General features: G+C 38.7%; 1 protein-coding gene across 5 annotated transcripts in view; it reads left to right on the top strand.

The window, feature by feature from the left end:
• The window catches only part of dyrk1a.2.L (dual-specificity tyrosine-(Y)-phosphorylation regulated kinase 1A, gene 2 L homeolog), a 60,466-nt gene that overhangs the window by 20,326 nt on the left and 21,649 nt on the right, over nucleotides 1-18,491 (top strand). For 3 of the 5 annotated variants that reach the window (XM_041570373.1, XM_041570372.1, NM_001086793.1), the window contains 1 exon segment: nucleotides 17,109-17,260. In XM_041570373.1, coding sequence (XP_041426307.1) covers nucleotides 17,109-17,260 — 152 coding nt within the window. 5 annotated transcript variants of the gene reach the window in all.

Genomic DNA, 18,491 nt, shown 5'->3' with positions numbered 1-18,491 from the left:
TCTGTTTAGGTCTCGTGTTCTAGTTGCGTCTTGAGGATATGTGTCTGCTGTTGCCCACTTAAAGGGAAAGTTCACCTTTAGTATATTATAGAGCAGTGATCCCCAACCATTGGCAACATGTTGCTCGTCAACCCCATGGATGTTGCTTCCTGGCTTGGAGGCATGATTTAGTTGCATAAAAAACAGATGTACTACCAAATAGCCAATCACAGCCCCTATTTGACACCCCAGAAACTTTTTCAAGCTTGTGTTGCTCCCCAACTCCCTTTACATTTGAATGTGGCTCAGGGGTAAAAACTGTTGGGGACCAATTCTAAGCAACTTTTCAGTCCATATTTATTTTAATGGGGTTATTTGTCTACCTATTTCCATCATGCAATTGAAAAAAAACTGCATTAAAATATAAATCTGTTTTCAGACTCTACTATTGTTCCATTCTCACTGCTACCTGGCTACTAGATGGTTAAACCCAAGAAACCAGACTGTAGAGGGAATTTAAAGATGTTCACCCTCAAACACTTGTCCGTTTATTTCTGGTGAATAATCTGAAAACAACTAAAGACTTTTTGCAATTACTTTCTATTTATGATCATTTTTCTAATATTGAAGTGTAAAGTTTAATTTTTCACCTTCTAAAGCAGCTCTGGGAGGGGGTCACCGACTCTGTAACTGTTCTAAATTGATATTTTTTTGTCTCTGCTGAGTTTCATTATTGTATATTGTATCAATTAAAATTGATACAATAGTTGCAAATATTACTCTGCTACAATTAGTTGATCCATTTCTCAACAGTATCAAATTGTAACAGTTCAGATTCTTCTCCTGGATCACTGAGCTGCCAGACTGAGACACCAGAAACATACATTTTTAAAGGGCATGTAAAGTCAAAAAAATAAAATCCCATTTTTACTTTCTTCAATGACAAAGAAACCTATCTCCAATATGCTTTGATTAAAAAATGTGTACGGTTTTTATAAGAAACCTGACTGTATGCAGTGAAATTCTCCCTTCATTTACTGCTGTGGATAGGAATTGTCAGACGTTCCCTCACTGCTCTGCAGGGAAACAATCATACTTATGAACAGCAGGGGGAGCCCCCGCCTTACTTCCCAGCCATGCAGAACTCAAGCAGCTTTGTTTGTTTCCCTGTAGAGCAGTCGGCGACTGTAAGAGATTTGTATTGGGTTTTATTTTTGGCTTTACACCCCCTTTACTGTCTCCAACTCCAGCTGCAGGGACAAAGATCATGGAGCCAGATTTAAACAGATAAACTGGGATTCTATTTGGAGGATTATTTTGCTGCAGCCACTGCACATGTGCACAGTCTTAGTCTTGCAAAGATGTATAACAAAGTTACAAGATGGTGACCCCCTGTAGCCAACTTTGAAAGCATAAATTATTTATTTGATTAGGCTTGTGGTGCAGTAAGTTCATGTTTATGTTTAGTATACAAAATACAGCATTTCTAGCCTTATTCTATTTTAGACTGTACTTCCTTCCCATTTAAACTTTTTTTCTTTAAAATTTTGAAAAAAATATAAAAAATGGAAGGCCATTAAAAAAAGTCTTTATTTCTCTAGAGCAATCTGAAAACAAGTCAACTGAAAAAAGTGTTTAAAAGGTGAACACCTTTAAAGGACATGCGTTGTATGAAAAACTAGAAAGTGCCAGTGCATTATAGTCTCTTAAATATAGAAGGAAAGTGCTGCAGTTTGTAGTGTTTCAAGTTGATTGAAAATTTATTTAAAACCCCTACTAGTCCAACCCATCTGTTCCACTTCCTGCTTTCTCCTCTCCCAGGCTGTAGCCACTACTATAGGGAGCATCAATAAAGGGACCATTTTTAAGCCAAAAGTTAAAACCAGCTGCATATATTAAACATACTTGCCTACATTATTAAGGGAATTTCCACTTATCCCATATGTATCCTTCTAAGTCTAAGAGTTGCAGGAGTAAAATTGGAAATGTTTTTAAAGGACAACTAAAGCTTAACTAAAGAAGTCGGGTAAAAATGTTGTCTCCAAAGATGCCCCAGTAGCTCCCCATCTTCTTTTCTGCTGATTCACTGCACATGCTCTGTGCTGCTGTCACTTACTGAGCTTAGGGACCCACTCACAATATACATAGAATAGAAATGTCACAATATAAGGCTGATGAGTAATTAATACAGATAATTACTACATGGCAGCACAGAAACCAGTGCAATTAGCATCAGAATTTAATAATCAGCAAACCTGTAGCATCAGCTTACATTACAGCCAGGGAAGCTCATTTTCCCTTAAGGTATGACGATCCAAATTACAAAAAGATCCGTTATCTGGAATACCCCAGGATAACAGGTTCCATATCTGTATAAGGCATTGCATATCACATGCAGATAAGAGTAACTTTTGTTATACTCTGTTACAAATTATATTTCAGTGTTCTGACTGTAAAACATATGATATATATATTGCAACAATTTTGCTGACAGTCCCTGAACAAAAAAATTCATTGTGTCTGTAGAAAACCTCAAGTCCGTCACTGCTCTAAAACAAATCGTTTTTTAAAATTGCTTTCTGACTTCCTTTTAGATTTAAATGTTCACTGGAATGAAAAAAAAAAAAGGAAGTGACTCGTTTGAAACTTTCATCCTGTCTATTTGCCTATTCATAGTGTTGTGCTTGAGTTTAGGTCAGACCTTAAATGAACTCTGTTTATCACTAGGCAATCAAGAACCCCTTGGCTCAGATACTGAAACAGCCACCAGAGGAAGCCGTGTAACTTATGTGCTGCATATTAACATCTTGCGTTTACACCACAATGTAATGTTTGCCATTTCAGTCCAATGTCCCCCATGTCCCTGTACTTGTAAGCAATATCAGATATATACCGTTTAGAACAGATTCCTTCATTATAAACATTGTTTTTCCTAAAACTTCTGCTTTGTTTTGACAGAACATATTCCAAAGTTTTATTTAAACTTTCTTTTGCGTTTTCGATTTAGTTTTTTGTTATGAAATGACGTGCTGTGATTTTATTTGTGTTAAAGGGATCCTGTCATCGGAAATCATGTTTTTTTCAAAACACATCAGTTAATAGTGCTACTCCAGCAGAATTCTGCACTGAAATCCATTTCTCAAAAGAGCAAACAGATTTTTTTTATATTCAATTTTGAAATCTGACATGGTGCAAGACATTTTGTCAATTTCCCAGCTGCCCCTGGTCATGTGACTTGTGCCTGCACTTTAGGAGAGAAATGCTTTCTGGCAGGCTGCTGTTTTTCCTTCTCAATGTAACTGAATGTGTCTCAGTGGGACCTGGATTTTACTATTGAGTGTTGTTCTTAGATCTACCAGGCAGCTGTTATCTTGTGTTAGGGAGCTGCTATCTGGTTACCTTCCCATTGTTCTTTTGTTAGGCTGCTGGGGGGGAAAGGGAGGGGGTGATATCACTCCAACTTGCAGTACAGCAGTAAAGAGTGATTGAAGTTTATCAGAGCACAAGTCACATGACTGGGGGCAGCTGGGAAATTGACAATATGTCTAGCCCCATGTCAGATTTCAAAATTGAATATAAAAAAATCTTTTCTTTTTTGAGAAATGGATTTCAGTGCAGAATTCTGCTGGAGCAGCACTATTAACTGATGCGTTTTGAAAAAACTAAAATTTTTCCCATGACAGTATCCCTTTAATCTTATTATTTTTAGGTAGCTGCTAGAGCATTGGTCAGGTGATTGATCTAGGGAAACCAAGTGACAAACACTTGAAATGATTAAAATGTGACATAACATACGAAAAAAAAGAGTCCGTAATAACGTCCTTACTGACTTGGTAGCCACATGCTACCATTATTAACTTGTGATACACTTCCAATCTATTGAGTCCCATGATGACGCACAAGTTTGCTAACTTCATTTACATGTCCGAGCTTATTGATTGTCTCCCAAATTGACTGTGCAGGCTTCATTGATATTTGGGCACCGCACTGTATAGTCTTGAGCGTTTCACACATTAAAGATTAATTACTCTTACAGGTTGAATTGTAGTTGTACAACTGCCTGGCTGCACTACCTTACATTTTTATTTATTTATTTATTTTAAATTCCTGTAAAAAATGTAGGCTGTTCGTTTGAACCCAATGTGGCTACTTATGAATCTCACTTTAGCAAAGTTTGGACAATTTGTCATCTACCGCTGCACATTTATTTATGTCCTTATCTAGCATGAAGTTCTGCCACTGTTCCTTTCTGAGTTCTCGTTTTCTCTCCAATTATGAAGACGTCAAAGGAACAGTAACACCGAGTGTTGACAATATAATGTAGTGTTGTCCTCCACTGGTAAAACTAGTGTTTGCTTCAGAAATTCAACTATAGTTTATATAAACTGCTGTGTAGTACTTACCGGTTATCTACTGTGTATCCTGTGCTTGAATGGCTGCCCCCATGGCTACATACCAGCTTGTTTATATAAACTATAGTAGTACTTATCTGTTATCTACTGTGTATCCTGTGCTTGAATGGCTGCCCCCATGGCTACACAGCAGCTTGTTTATATAAACTATAGTAGTACTTATCTGTTATCTACTGTGTATCCTGTGCTTGAATGGCTGCCCCCATGGCTACACAGCACTTTGTTTATATAAACTATAGTAGTACTTAACTGTTACCTACTGTGTATCGTGCTTGAATGGCTGCCCCCATGGCTACACAGCAGCTTGTTTATATAAACTATAGTAGTACTTATCTGTTATCTACTGTGTATCCTGTGCTTGAATGGCTGCCCCCATGGCTACACAGCAGCTTGTTTATATAAACTATAGTAGTACTTATCTGTTATCTACTGTGTAACCTGTGCTTGAATGGCTGCCCCCATGGCTACACAGCAGCTTGTTTATATAAACTATAGTAGTACTTATCTGTTATCTACTGTGTATCCTGTGCTTGAATGGCTGCCCCCATGGCTACACAGCAGCTTGTTTATATAAACTATGTAGAGTTTCTGAATCAAACACACCAATTTTACTAGTGCAGAGCAACAATACATTATATTTTGATTTCTTTAAAACAATTTCACTTTTTGTCATTACTGTTCCTTTAAAGAGGGTACGTGTTCCACATGCCTGATTGATTTCCATTGGAGCAGAGGCAGTGAGCATGCACAGTAGACGCCTCTTTGAGGTCTTCATAGTCGGGAGAATGAGAGCTCAGAAGGGAAAATGGCCAAAGTTTCACACTAGACAAGGTACAGGTATGAGACCTGTTATCTAAAATGGTCAGAACCTGGTCTTTCTCTAATTTGGATCTTGAAACCTTGTCTACTAGAAAATCATGTAAACATTAAAGGAGACATTTTATATAATCTTCAGATACAGTAATTATCCATCCCCAAAATATGTAATGCTGGAAAAAAAAAAGTTTTGAAAGTAATTTACCCCCTAAAACATATTATTATATTAGAGCTGCAGAGAGATCCTTTCTGCTCTGAGTCGGGGTTGAACAGAAGAGTGGGAGTGTCTTAATTCTCTCACAGGAAGTGGTCACAGCACTGACTGACAGGCTGAAATCTGCTGTAGCAAGGGAACCCTCCCCTCCCACAATACCTGTGTCTGTTCCCAGCCTGCACATAGAAACACCTATATGATTGGATGCAGAGAGTTATAAAAAAAAAAAAAAATCAGATTATGTACAAAAATACTATATAATTTGATGCAGGGAGTTGTTACTAAATACTGATGTGCAGACACCATATAATTGGATGCTGGGAGTTATAAAAGAAAAATGTGAAATTTGACTACTACGATAATAATGTAGATAATTTGTTTAAATCAAGTGCAAGTTACAATTTTATTACAGAGAAAAAGGAAATAATTTTTTAAAAATTAGGCTCAATTTTAATAACATAATCCTATGGGAGATGGCCTTTTCGCAATTCAGAGCTTTCTGATAATATATTTCCATATAACTGATCCCACATATGTAGTAACTAAATGAGCTGTAGTTGAGCTGGCTGTGGTTACTAAATGAGAGTACTTTTTAGAGAGAGAAAAAAAGGTTTGCTTATTCTTGAAAGGCAAATGCCCAGTCAAACAATTGGGTAGTTTTAAGTCTTGAGACAACTGGGTCAGACGGTGTACTTGGCACAGCTTTGTTCCACACTTGCCCTGCTATTGTCACGTTCATTTATGTTTCCCGATTGCCTCTGTCTAGTATATGTCCTTGCTGGCTAAACACAATGCCAGGCCCTTGACAATCAGGTTCTGGTTTTATTTCCAGGCTTGATGCATTAAAAGGAGAACTAAAGAAGTAGCTATAAATGTTGTACATTATGTTTTGTGCTTCTGTACCAGCCCAAGGCAACCCCAGCCCTTTAGCAGTAAAGATCTGTGTCTCCAAAGATGCCCCAGTAGCTCCCCATCTTCTTTTCTGCTGATTCACTGCACATGCTCTGTGCTGCTGTCACTTATTGAGCTTAGGGAGCCACTCACAATATACAGTACACATAGAATAGAAATGTCACAATATAAGGCTGATTAGTAATTATTACAGATAATTACTACATGGCAGCACAGAAACCAGTGCAATTAGCATCAGAATTTAATAATCAGCAAACCTGTAGCATCAGCTTATATTACAGGGGAAGCTCATTTTCTGCTGGATAATTAGTGACGAGCCCTAAGCTTAGCTTCTCAACAGCCAATCAGAGCCCACTGAGCATGTGAGTGTCACAGACACTTTCCAAGATGGTGACCCCCTGTGACAAGTTTGAAGTCCTGGATCATTGCTGCTATTGACAAGCTGAACCTTTAGCCTCGTGCAATAAGTTCACTTTATAAAATATGCCATTTTTAGCCACGTTCATTTTTAGGGTTTAGTTCTCCTTTAAGTCGTGTATTTTTCACTAATGCCACATAATGTGCTTGGCATGTTCTGCTAAATCTGGACTTTTTGGTTTGTTGTTTCCACGCTTGCTTTTCACCTGAATTTTTAATTAATTATTAGCAAACCTTTGGCTCCCTGTAGGTTTGTTTTGTGGTTTAACCTCTTTTTGGCTTTAAAATTCAATAGAGGTATTTTTAGCTCAGCTGGTATAAATAGTCAAGCAATGCTGATATCCCATGTGCTCAGTACTTGGTTACCTTCTTTGGCATGAGAAATGTACTGTATCACTATTCAGCTGCATCTTAACTTTAAGCACGTTGCCATTCCTGTTCCACTAGAAACGCACGTGTAGTGATCCTAAAAATGGACTTGAAAATAGCGTCTTATTTTATTAACAGTAGTTTGGTAGGAAACTCTTTACTTTGAGAAATCTAACATTTTCTTTTCTGCTTGCCTGGGAAAATGTGTTTCCTGGTGGTACTTAGAGACACTCCAAGGAGGAAAGGACATAGCAATGATCTAAGAAAGCATCACGCTAGTAAACTGTTGTATGAAAAAGCACTGTATGGGATCCATTACGCGGAAACCCGTTATCCAGAATGCTCCAAATTACGGAAAGGCTGTCTCCCATAGACTTTATTTTATCCAAATAATCCAAATTTTTTCTCTGTAAAAATAAAACAGTAGCTTGTACTTGATCTTAACTAAGATATTAATCCTTATGGAGGCAAAACCATCCTATTGGGTTTATTTAATGCACATATGATTTTCTAGTAGACTTAAGGTATGAAGATCCAAATTATGGAAAGATACATTATCTGGAAAGCCCTAGGCCCTGAGCATTCTGGATAACAGGTCCCATACCTGTATTAGAAAGACACCACTCTGCATCAGACTGGGTGGTATATTTATCAAAGAGTGAAGTTAGAGCTCACCACAGTCCTCTAAATTTAATTCCAAGAATGGTCGCCGGCATCCAAAAACGAGACGCCGGCACCTCCAATGGGAGCAGAAACCCTCAATTTTTTGATTGAAACTTAGCAGAAGCTGCTGCATTTCTCACCCTAGGCTTATACTCGAGTCAATAAGCTTTCCCAGTTTTTGGAGGTAAAATTAGGTACCTCGGCTTATACTCGGGACGGCTTATACTCGAGTATATGCGTACTACTTTTTTCTGGTAGTACTGGTGGTGGCTAAAACGACCCATGTGCCACTGGCCTAAAACTTATAGTGGTGCTTAGCGTTTAACTAGCCCACATGGTGCCAAAGCACTGCCACTATATCCTCGAGGTTGTCTAAAAAAAAATAAATGAAGTGACGTATCTTTTTATGTTCGATTTCTGCAGAACTGTGTGGCCTTGGAAATGACTGTATACTGACTTTTTCTGGATAGCTTAGGATTTGGGTTTAAACTTGTACAGCTTGTATTTGTGCTAAGGCTTGGTATATTTATCTGTTGCTCCCAATTTCGGTCTTAGTCAAGTTATTTTATAAAGTGACTGGCAGGTCTCATGCTTGTAGGTGAAACACATACTCAAAGGGGTCTGCCGGTAGGGCTGGTTTTGACATTCAGGGACTTCTTTACCGAGTTCCATTCATCTGAATGATTGTGCATTGATTTAAAGAATTTTTTTTTAAATATCCTCCTGTAATATGTAATCATATTACAGGAGGATACTGTTTGGCTGCCTGGGATTAAATGAACTCTAATCCAAGTTTCTATTGGATTATTGTGCAATACATGTAATCCTGAACCCATGTAGAGTGAAAAATTGAGGTCTCCCTTTCATTGAGCATTTTTTTCGGCTGAATCCTTAGGACCCTATTTATTAAATTGTATAACAGAATGAACTGCTTTTACCCTTAAATAATATAATATGCCCCTACAATTCTATCAGTAGGGTTTATGAATTTGCTTTGTTAAATTTCATTTTTATAACTTAATGATATAACCTGCCTCTTTAGTGTGCATGCTTTTCACACTTACACATGTTATTCAGCCACTTAGGTGATTAGGGATGCGCTGAATATTCGGGCGAATAATAAACCAAATTGGAATTGGAAGGACTATCAAAAGTGGGGCTGTGATTTCCCTTTCTGCCCCTAATTTACATATGCAAATTAGGATTCAGGTTGGGCTGAACAGACCGAATCCCTACTTTAAAGGGGAACGCCACAAAAAAACATAACTTAAGCTTTTTGAAAGGTCAACATAATTTCAAGTGTCTTTGCAATATAAATCAATTAAAAAATATGAAGACTTTTTATGATTTTTAATGGTCTCGAACAGTTCCCTGAGCCTAGCTAGCCCCTGTTCTCCTGCTGATCTGTCTGACTACTTTGCTGAGCTGTCTGAGCACTGTTACTTTGTTTCAACAGCCATTCTCCAAACCCCACAATTCCCTGCACACGTGATTTCAATAAGTAAAGGAACATCCCAGTGCAATGCATTGTGGGTTATGTAGTTCCTGCATGTTGTCTGTAAACTGTGGAGTAGTTGTTACAATTTGTAACATCCGTGTTTATTCCCTCCTTCCCTGCCAGGATTTCAAATGATGCAGAAATAAAAGAATTGTTAACTAGCTGGATTTCAGCATAGAAAATGGCATTTATTCATACTTTTTGAAGAAACCGGTAACTGTGATGGATATATTAGGGGTTTCTCTCATGTGGCCTTTTAATCAATTTTTGGTTTGGGAGCCGGAGTTCCCCTTTAAATGATGCAGCTCTCATAGTGAGGATGACACTTTATAGTTAAGGTTGCTGTATAAGTGCAGCCATTCTCTTTTCCTTCTGTAGAACTTGCAGGTGTGACCTATAACATAGCGATATGATTATAGACACATGAATAGATACAGCTGGTGCATTTGGCTGATTGCGGTATGAGCTTGCATGCAGTTTAACATCTAACACAATGTTTCTTGCACACTCTATAACATGTACAATGGGATTTTTCCTGCAAGAGATGTGAATGTTGATCAGTGCTGCTGCAGTTTTATCCCGTCGCTGCTTGTGTTGGGAGGGGCTCTCTAGTTTCCTTGCCAACCATGAACTGGCTGCTGGCAGCTGTGTTTAGTCAGCTGTGTGGTATTATGGGTACTTCTGCTGCTGAGACAGCACAGCTGACTCTTTATTTTTAGACCTAGGCAGGAGACTAACCCTGCCCATGGATACTGGCCCTCCATTGGATACCTGTAAAGCAATCAGAACCAATTAGCTAAGGAAATAATTACTCCTAAATTCAAAAGGGGATTTTTTTTGTGTGTGTGAGATTGTTTACTGGTGACTGGGTGGGCGATAGCTCGTTGTACTGAAAGGGATCCTTTGCTCTGCACTGTTTGTCTGCACTGTACAGCACACACTCTAGTGTCGGCTCATACACAGATGGGTCTGCAGCACAATACAAACACCAGCACTTCATTTGTCCAATGTAAACGGTGCTGTGAGATGTTTTTATAAGCCAGTCCCAATCATCATCTGCCCCTGGTAACATGGGCTATTTTGTTTTACTCTGGACTGTAGGATCTGGGCAGCACCTGAACCCCCTGTCCATGGCCAGACACTGTGTGATCAGAAGCTGGAAACTGTACTTAAAGGCGTTGTTCACCTTTAAATTAACTTTTAGTATGAAGTAGACATCAATATTCTGAGACCATTTGCAATTGGTTTTTATAATTTGTTGCTTCTCGAGTTATTTAGCTTTTTATTCAGCAGCTCTCCAGTTTGCAATTTCAACAATCTGATAGCTAGGGTCCGAATTCCCCTAGCAACCATACATTGAATTGAACAAGAGACTAGATTATGAATAGGAGAGGGACTGAATAGAAAAATGAGAAATAAGTAGCAATAACAAAAAATCTGTGGGCCTTACAGAGTTTGTTTTTAGATGGGGTCAGTGACCCCCATTTGCAAGCTGAAAAGGCAAATCATTCAAAAACTATACAGAAGCAAAAACAAAGGCTGATTGAATAGTTGCTTAGAATTAGCCATTCTATAACACACTAAAAGTTTAAAGATGAACCACCCCTTTAAGGCGGCAGATTAAAGGAAATATGTTCTATAGACCGATTCGGCAGCTTATCTGCCTGTTTGTGGCTGCTTCCGACGGATCCAGCAGCCAAAAATCCGCCAGATATCGATAGGGCAGGTTTGATTTTTCTCTATCATCCAGGACCGCTTTGTTTAGTTGATGCAGTCCTGCGACCCATTGGAGCCCAGTCGCATCATTGTAATCCAATCATGCAGCCCCTGGGCCGAATTTTCGGAATAACCCGATATTGCACTGCTGTTAGTGTGCCTATCGGGTTAAGATCTGATCGTTTGGTGACCTCGCCAAAAGAGCGGATCTAATAGTGTATGGCCACCTTTAATCTTCCTTGTGCATAAGGGTCAGGGCACACCGGAAGATTGTGGAGTTTAGTCGCCCCTGTGACAAATCGCCTCTTCTTCAGGGCGACAATCTCCCCAAACTGCCTTCCTGCCGGCTATAATACCGCTGGCGATTTTTCATTATAGCCGGCGGGAAGGCAGTTTGGGGAGATTGTCTCCACGAAGAAGAGGCGATTGGTCGCAGGGGCGTCGGATCTCCCCGTGTGCCCTGACCCTTACATCTTTACATTTGCAGTTAATTTACTGCCACATAGTCTTACGAGTGTTTCTTCTGCATGTGACCTTCAGCCACTTCTTCCTTTTTGGTTTTTGTCATTGCTGGTGAAAAGTTTTGTGCAATATTAGCCAAAATTAGCAATAGAGGGTCAACTACTCTCCACTGGTGCTATTCAGCTTCAAAACCTAATTGTAGTAGTAGACTTAATAGCTAAAACTGCTAACCGTATTGTATCCTAATTGTGTTACTATCAGTGACCTGAAATGTCCTGTCCTTTTCTTTCTTCTCTAACAATTATGTTGCACAGTTAACTCTCTGTCTACCCTTTGGCTTGTGTTTTGTTGCTTTTCAGCTTCTGTATGCAGTGTAACTGAGTAACAGGGAGGATTCGGCAGCGCTTCTTCCTCCTCCCTTCTCCTCGTCATGTTACAATACATGTACTGAGGAGTGGAACCTCTCACTGGCAAGCTAATATGTATAAGCAATTCACTGATTCAAGCAGGATGTCTGAGCATCCATCTTCCAGGGAAACTAACACCAACAATTAAATATAAGTGCAGGTAACTTCAAGTTTAAAGATACTAAATCACTAACCTCTCTTTTCTTTATCTTTTTATGTCCTGTACCTGCAGTGTGTTGGGGGGGGGGGGGTTGCTTCAAGCACAATTCTATAATAAAATGCTTTTGTATGATTGTGTTTTGTAATGTTTCTTTCCCAGAACTACAATAACATGTAGAATGTGCAACCCTAGTATGTCTAATGGGGTGTGTCTCTTCTGCGAGGTGTAGTTCTGCAACATCTTACATCTCCTGTTAAAGCTGGAAGAATCGGTGTTCATTAGCACTTTTTTCTTTAAGTGATTATTCCTAATCACTTAACACTGATAATGACTATGGAGAGCTTTCAGTTAATTCTATCTGCAAAATATACTTTAAGATAGTGGCGCACGGGAAGATTCAGGGGAGATTAGTCGCCCAGCGTCAAATCTCCCCGAAATGTCTTCCCGACAGCAAGAATACAAATCGCCGGCAGGATGGCATACATTTCCGAAGTTGCCTCACAAGGAAACTTCGGGCGACTTTGGAAATCCGAAGCAATACATATTCCATCCCGCCGGCGATTCATATTCTTGCCCTCGGGAAGACATTTCGGGGAGATTAGTCACCCAAAGAAGAGAACATTTGTCGCTGGGCAACGAATCTCCCCCGAATCTTCACGTTTGCCACCACCCTTAAAGGACCCGTGCTTAAAAAGTAATTCTGTATTGATTAGGGTTGCACCAAATCCACTATTTTGGATTCGGCCGAACCACCGAATCCTTTGTGAAAGATTCGACCAAATACCGAACCAAATCTGAATTTGCATATGCAAATTAGGGGTGGGAAAGGGAAACCGTTTTTTACTTCCTTGTTACTTACAAAAAGTCATGCGATTTCCCTGCCCACCCCTAATTTGCATATGCAAATTAGGCTTTGGATTTAGTTGGGCTGGGCAGAAGGATTCAGCCGAATCCTGGATACGGTGCATCCCTAATATTGATATGGATCCAAATCTTGTAGACATTTTAATTTTTATTAGTGGTTGTTTACTTTCCTGTTTTTCTGTCCATTCAGTCTCAAGGCCATTTAAAGCTGTATGTTCCTGTATGTTTAGTATTTTAATCTTTCCACACATTTTTCATTTAATAAGCTGCTTGTTTCAAAGCATTCTACGAGGCAGCGATGCTTTGATGGCCCACACACTGTTTGCATTTACTATGACCATTTGAACCTGGCTCTTCCAACTCGTGGCAGAATATGTATTTTACATTAGTTTCTAATTTGTCATAAGTTACTTTTGATGAATCTTACTGCCTTAAAGTAAGATTCAGGGGGGTTAAAGGGGTTGTTCCCCTTTGAGATAACTTATGAAGTAGAGAGTGATATTCTGAGACAATTGGTTTTCATTTTTTTTATTATTTAAGGTTTTTGAGTTATTTAGCTTTTTATTCAGCAGCTCTTCAGTTTGTCATGTCAGTCATCTGTTTACTACGGTCCAAATTCCCCTAGCAACCATGCACCGATTTGAATAAGAGACTGGAATATGAAGAAAGGGGCTGAATAGAAAGATAAGGAATATCAAGTAGCAATAACAATATATTTGTAGATGTACAGAGCATTTGCTTTTTAGAAGGGTCAGCGACGCCCATTTAAAAAAGCTACAAAGAAAAAAGGCAAATATCCATAAAACTGAAAATTAAATAATGAAGGCCAATTGAAAGGTTCTTAGACTTGGCCATTCTATAACATACTAAAAGTTACCTTAAAGGTAAACCTCCCCTTTAAAGGGGTGGTTCACCTTGAAGTAAATTGTAATATGTTATAGAATGTCCAATTCCTAGCAACTTTGTAAATGGTCTTCATTATTTATATGTTATACTTTTTTAGTTATTTGCCTTTTTCTTCTGACACTTTCCACCTCTCAAATGGGTGTCACTGACCCCATCTAAAAACAAATGCTCTGTAAGACTACACATTTATTATTGTTGCTACTTTTTATCACTTATCTTTATATTCAGACCTCTCCTATTTATATTCCAGTCTCTTATTCAAATCAGTGTATGTTTGCTAGGGTAAGTTGGACCCTAGCAACCAGATGGCAGAAATTAAAAACTGGAGAGCTGCTGAATAATAGGATAAATAACTAACTAATAAAGCTAAATAATTTGTGTCAATGATGGAACCAACTTGTCCCCATGTCTGCTGCTTGTATCTTTCCTATTTTGTGTAGCAGTAGTGCTGGGAAACTGGTTTCTTCATGAGTAAGTGCCCCCAATAGGCACGAAACGCGTCAGGCCTTTTTCTGTATGCCCCAATAAATGGATTGAATTTTTAATTTTATTTGGTCATTATTTTTGGACAAATAACTCACAATTTTTTTATTTCTGGTTTCTTAATTTGTCAACTTCTTACGTGAGAGGCAATCGTTCCGTAGGGACATTGTGCTGCTGACATATCTGCTGGTTAATACGCTATATAGCAGTTAACTATTCAGTCTCCTCTCAAGAGTGTGCCCAATCTAGAGGCATACAATATCTTTCATGATGAGCATGGATTACCCAAGTGCGCCATGTAATTTGCATTTTTACTCTGTGCACTTACTAAAGTCTGTCCGAAGAACATTATGTATAAATCTTGTATAGGAAACTTTGTTCATTTATATCATGCAAGAAACACACAAACAGGGGGACAATCTCTGCAATAAATTTATGCAGTGGTGTCTTGTTTAAAGACGCAAGAAGTGTCTCTCACAGGTTGTCTTTTGAAATAAGGCCTCTACATTACTGAAACACTTGAATTCCTGCTGAATAAAGCTCATGTTCCGCCCCATGCCTGTCAAAGGAGAAACAAACCCTTTACAAAAAAAAAAAACTCCCACCACATGTAGTTTCCCCAGGGAAATGCCCCTAACTTTTTACTTACCCCTCGGTGCAGAGTCACAGCATCAGAGTTCACCGCAGCCATCTTCCAGGTCTTCGTGTCTTCTTCCAGTGCTTCTGCAATTTCCGTCCATTTCGGCGCATGCACAGTTGTTGGAAGCTGGGAAATTGCTCCAACTGCGCATTCGCCGGTCTCCGTCTCGGCTTACCGAAGACTCAGAAGATGTCTGCGGTGAACTCCCGGTGCTGTGACTGCAGCGAGGGGTAGTTAAAGAGTTAGGGGCATTTCCCAGGAGGGCAGCTAGGCTGGGGGGAGGGGGGGTCTATGTTGGGGTAGGGTTTTTTTTTTTTTTTTTTTGGGGGGGTTAAGGGTTTGTTTCTCAAATACAATCAGTTAAATTCTAAATAATAAGTTTATCTTCACTATCCCTTTCTCAGCATCTGTTTCTCTTCATTCTGTCTTCATGCAGCAGTTGGGTGTCAGATAATCACTGACAGTTAGATCCAATATATCTTATAGGGGGGCTCCTTTTGCCTAGAAGATGTATTAGAGCTCACTCTATTTAAATCACCAGACACCATGTCTCTCTACATGCAGAATTTGTGCAAAAGACAGTTATTTTGTTTGATTTTGTTTCTACTGGAATCAGTTATTTAAGTGAGCTCTGATTTATCTGCTAGGAAAGGAGCCCCCCTATAAGATATATTGGATCTAACTGTCAATGAATATCTGACACCCAACTGCTGCATGAAAAAAGAATGAAGATAAACAGATACTGAGAGAGGAATAGTGAATATAAACTTGATTATTTCAGAAAAAATGCAGAATATTTAATTGATTGTATTTATAAAGAAATATACTTTGTTTTTTGGACACTTTTTGCTCTACGTTGGTAGCCCAAACATGTGGGGTCAAAAACATCCCCCTACTGATTCTCTTATGGGCTTGTTCATGTGTCCGACTTGTCAGGCAGCTCCGTTTCCATTTTAATGCCACTCACTGGGTCTAGGAAGGCAAGAAATTAGAAATTCAAGTATGGGATTCATTACTCTGAAACTTAACCCGCATGACTCCATTACAATCCATTAATCCAAATTTTTTTTTAAATTATTTATTTTTTCTGTGTAAAAATGAAATAGTACTTTGTACTTTATCCCAATTAAATAATCCTTATTGGAAGCAAAACCAGCCTATTTGGGGTTATTTCATGGTTAAATGATTTTCTAGTAGTCATAAGGCATTAAGATCCAAATTACGGAAAGATACGTTATCTGGTTATTCTGGATAACGGGTCCCATACCTGTACATGAAAATAGGTCTGCAATATTGTTGTTCTTGCCCCTTTTCCTAGACTTGCCTAACAATCTGTTGGGATGAATAGAGACAATAGATAGTTTGACAGATAAAAATTTAATATATTTATATATATATATATATATATATATATATATATATATAATATATATATATATATATATATATATATATATATATATATATATATATATATATATATATATATATATATATATATATGTGTGTGTGTGTTCTTCTTGTAGAACACTTGTACAGATTTATATATTATGACTTTCAGTTATTGATAGAATAAAACCTCATTGCTACTGATCATCACCACCCAAAAAAAAAAACAACAAATGGCTAGTAATTATAGTGCAGTACTGAGTCCTGAAGTTTTACCTTCACTCTAGGCAAGCAGGAATACAAGAGAGTTTGAATGCAAGAAAGAAGACACGGGTTATATTATTGGCAACAACATTGGATATTTTTCGTTGGGTGACTCCCATCAAGCATCAATAATTGTGGAATATTCTCTATTTTCATACGAGGCATGGTGTACCCAGTAGACATTCTATAGTCAATTTTGGCAGCTGCCTCGCTGTTCTAAACAGACCACACTAGAACAGCAACGGTGTTGACTTGTCTGAATAAAGTGCTGCAAATCACATGGCAGCTCCCACAAATACAGATACTATTATTCTATCAACTGAATAATCTCTGCTCATCCTGTTTGTTCTGGGCATGGGATTAGTGAAAGATTATGTATTATGTTTTCGTTGTTTTATTGTTCCATTTGAAGATACTTTCACAGTCAATCCTTCAACTTTGTCACAAAATATATAAATGTATAACTTTTCAGGGCAGTTGCAATGGAGAATGAATATTTATATATAGAAGTAAAACCTTCTTTCCTGTGTTTTGCAGGTGGCAGCAGTACAGGATGCAAGTCGTCCTCCTCCTCCTCCTCTTTCTGTCCGGCTGCCCCTTTTGCCTTTGTCCCCACTGAGGCAAACATGTCGAGCCAGCACAGCCACGCTCCTTTTTCCAGCCTTCAGTCAATGGCTGATCATCAGCAGGTAACTCACTAATGAACTTGAAAGCTTCCCCTGAAAGGGATGTAGTAAAACTGTCTGTACATATTTGTGTATTATGAACCATGAGCTTATATAAATTAACTCTCATTCCACTTTGAATAGCTTATTGTGATTGTTTGCGCTTTACAAGTGAAGCAATAGCTTACTTCATCAGGTATTCTCCATATTTCTCAATATTGCACAGTCTAGTGGCCACAATACTAGTGTATTTATATAGACCTTTCTGATAAAGCTTACTTAATTTTAACCTTTCCTTCTCCTTTAACAGAGGCAAGTTTTGTAGGTTTTAAATCAGTACCACTGCTGTCTGTTTCGAAGGGACAGTTGAGTGTAAAAATAAAAACTGGGTAAACAGGTTGTGCAAAATAAAAAATGTATCTAATATAGTTAGCCAAAATTGTAATGTATAAAGGCTGAAGTGACTGGATGTGCAACATACTAGCCAGAACACTACTTCCTGCTTTTCAGCTTTCTAACTCTGACTTAGTCAGTGATTTTAAGGGGGGACACATGGGGCAAAACTATTCAGTGAGTTTGCAATTGATCCTCAGCATTCAGCTCAGATTCAAAAGCAACAGTTATGACCCATGTGCCCCCCCCCTCAAGTCCCTGGTTACTGCCTGGTAACCAATCAGTGGAAAGCAAGAGAGCTGTAAAGCAGGAAGTAGTGTTCTGGCTATTATGTTACACACCCAGTCACTCCAGCCTTTATACATTACATTTTTGGCTGGCTAACTATATTAGAATTGTTTTTATTTTGCGCAGCCTATTTACCCAGTTTTGATTTTTATACTGAAGAAGTCCTTTAAATATCTTGTGTGCTTTGATGCTTTATGTTTAATGAGTAATAATCCAAGAGTGCTGTGATGAGTCTAGTGCCTTCATGCTATTTTGGGGCACCAAGGACTAAGGTACTAGTGTCTTGTAGCTACTCCAAGAAAAAAACCTTTTGTGCAATGCCATACAAAATAGGTTAGAGATATGCCTTACCTAGGGTTTGCCACCTTTTCCTAAATGTATTACCGGCTGGTGGGGGGCGGGATGTGACGTCAAAAGGGGTGGGTCATGACACAAAAGGGGACGGCACCGGGATTTCAGGACAGATTTCAGTTAAGTTTTACAGGGGATTGGGGGCTGGCCGAGGGGTCTTTTTAAGGGTATTACAAATTTACCGGCAGCTACTTTGCCGGTAAATTTGTAATACCAGCCTTGG

This window comes from Xenopus laevis, chromosome 7S, assembly GCF_017654675.1.
Source record: "Xenopus laevis strain J_2021 chromosome 7S, Xenopus_laevis_v10.1, whole genome shotgun sequence".
In the NCBI taxonomy this organism is placed as follows: domain Eukaryota; kingdom Metazoa; phylum Chordata; class Amphibia; order Anura; family Pipidae; genus Xenopus; species Xenopus laevis.
The sequence above is the reverse complement of the archived record's forward strand: the minus strand, read 5'-3'. Positions and strand labels throughout refer to the sequence as shown.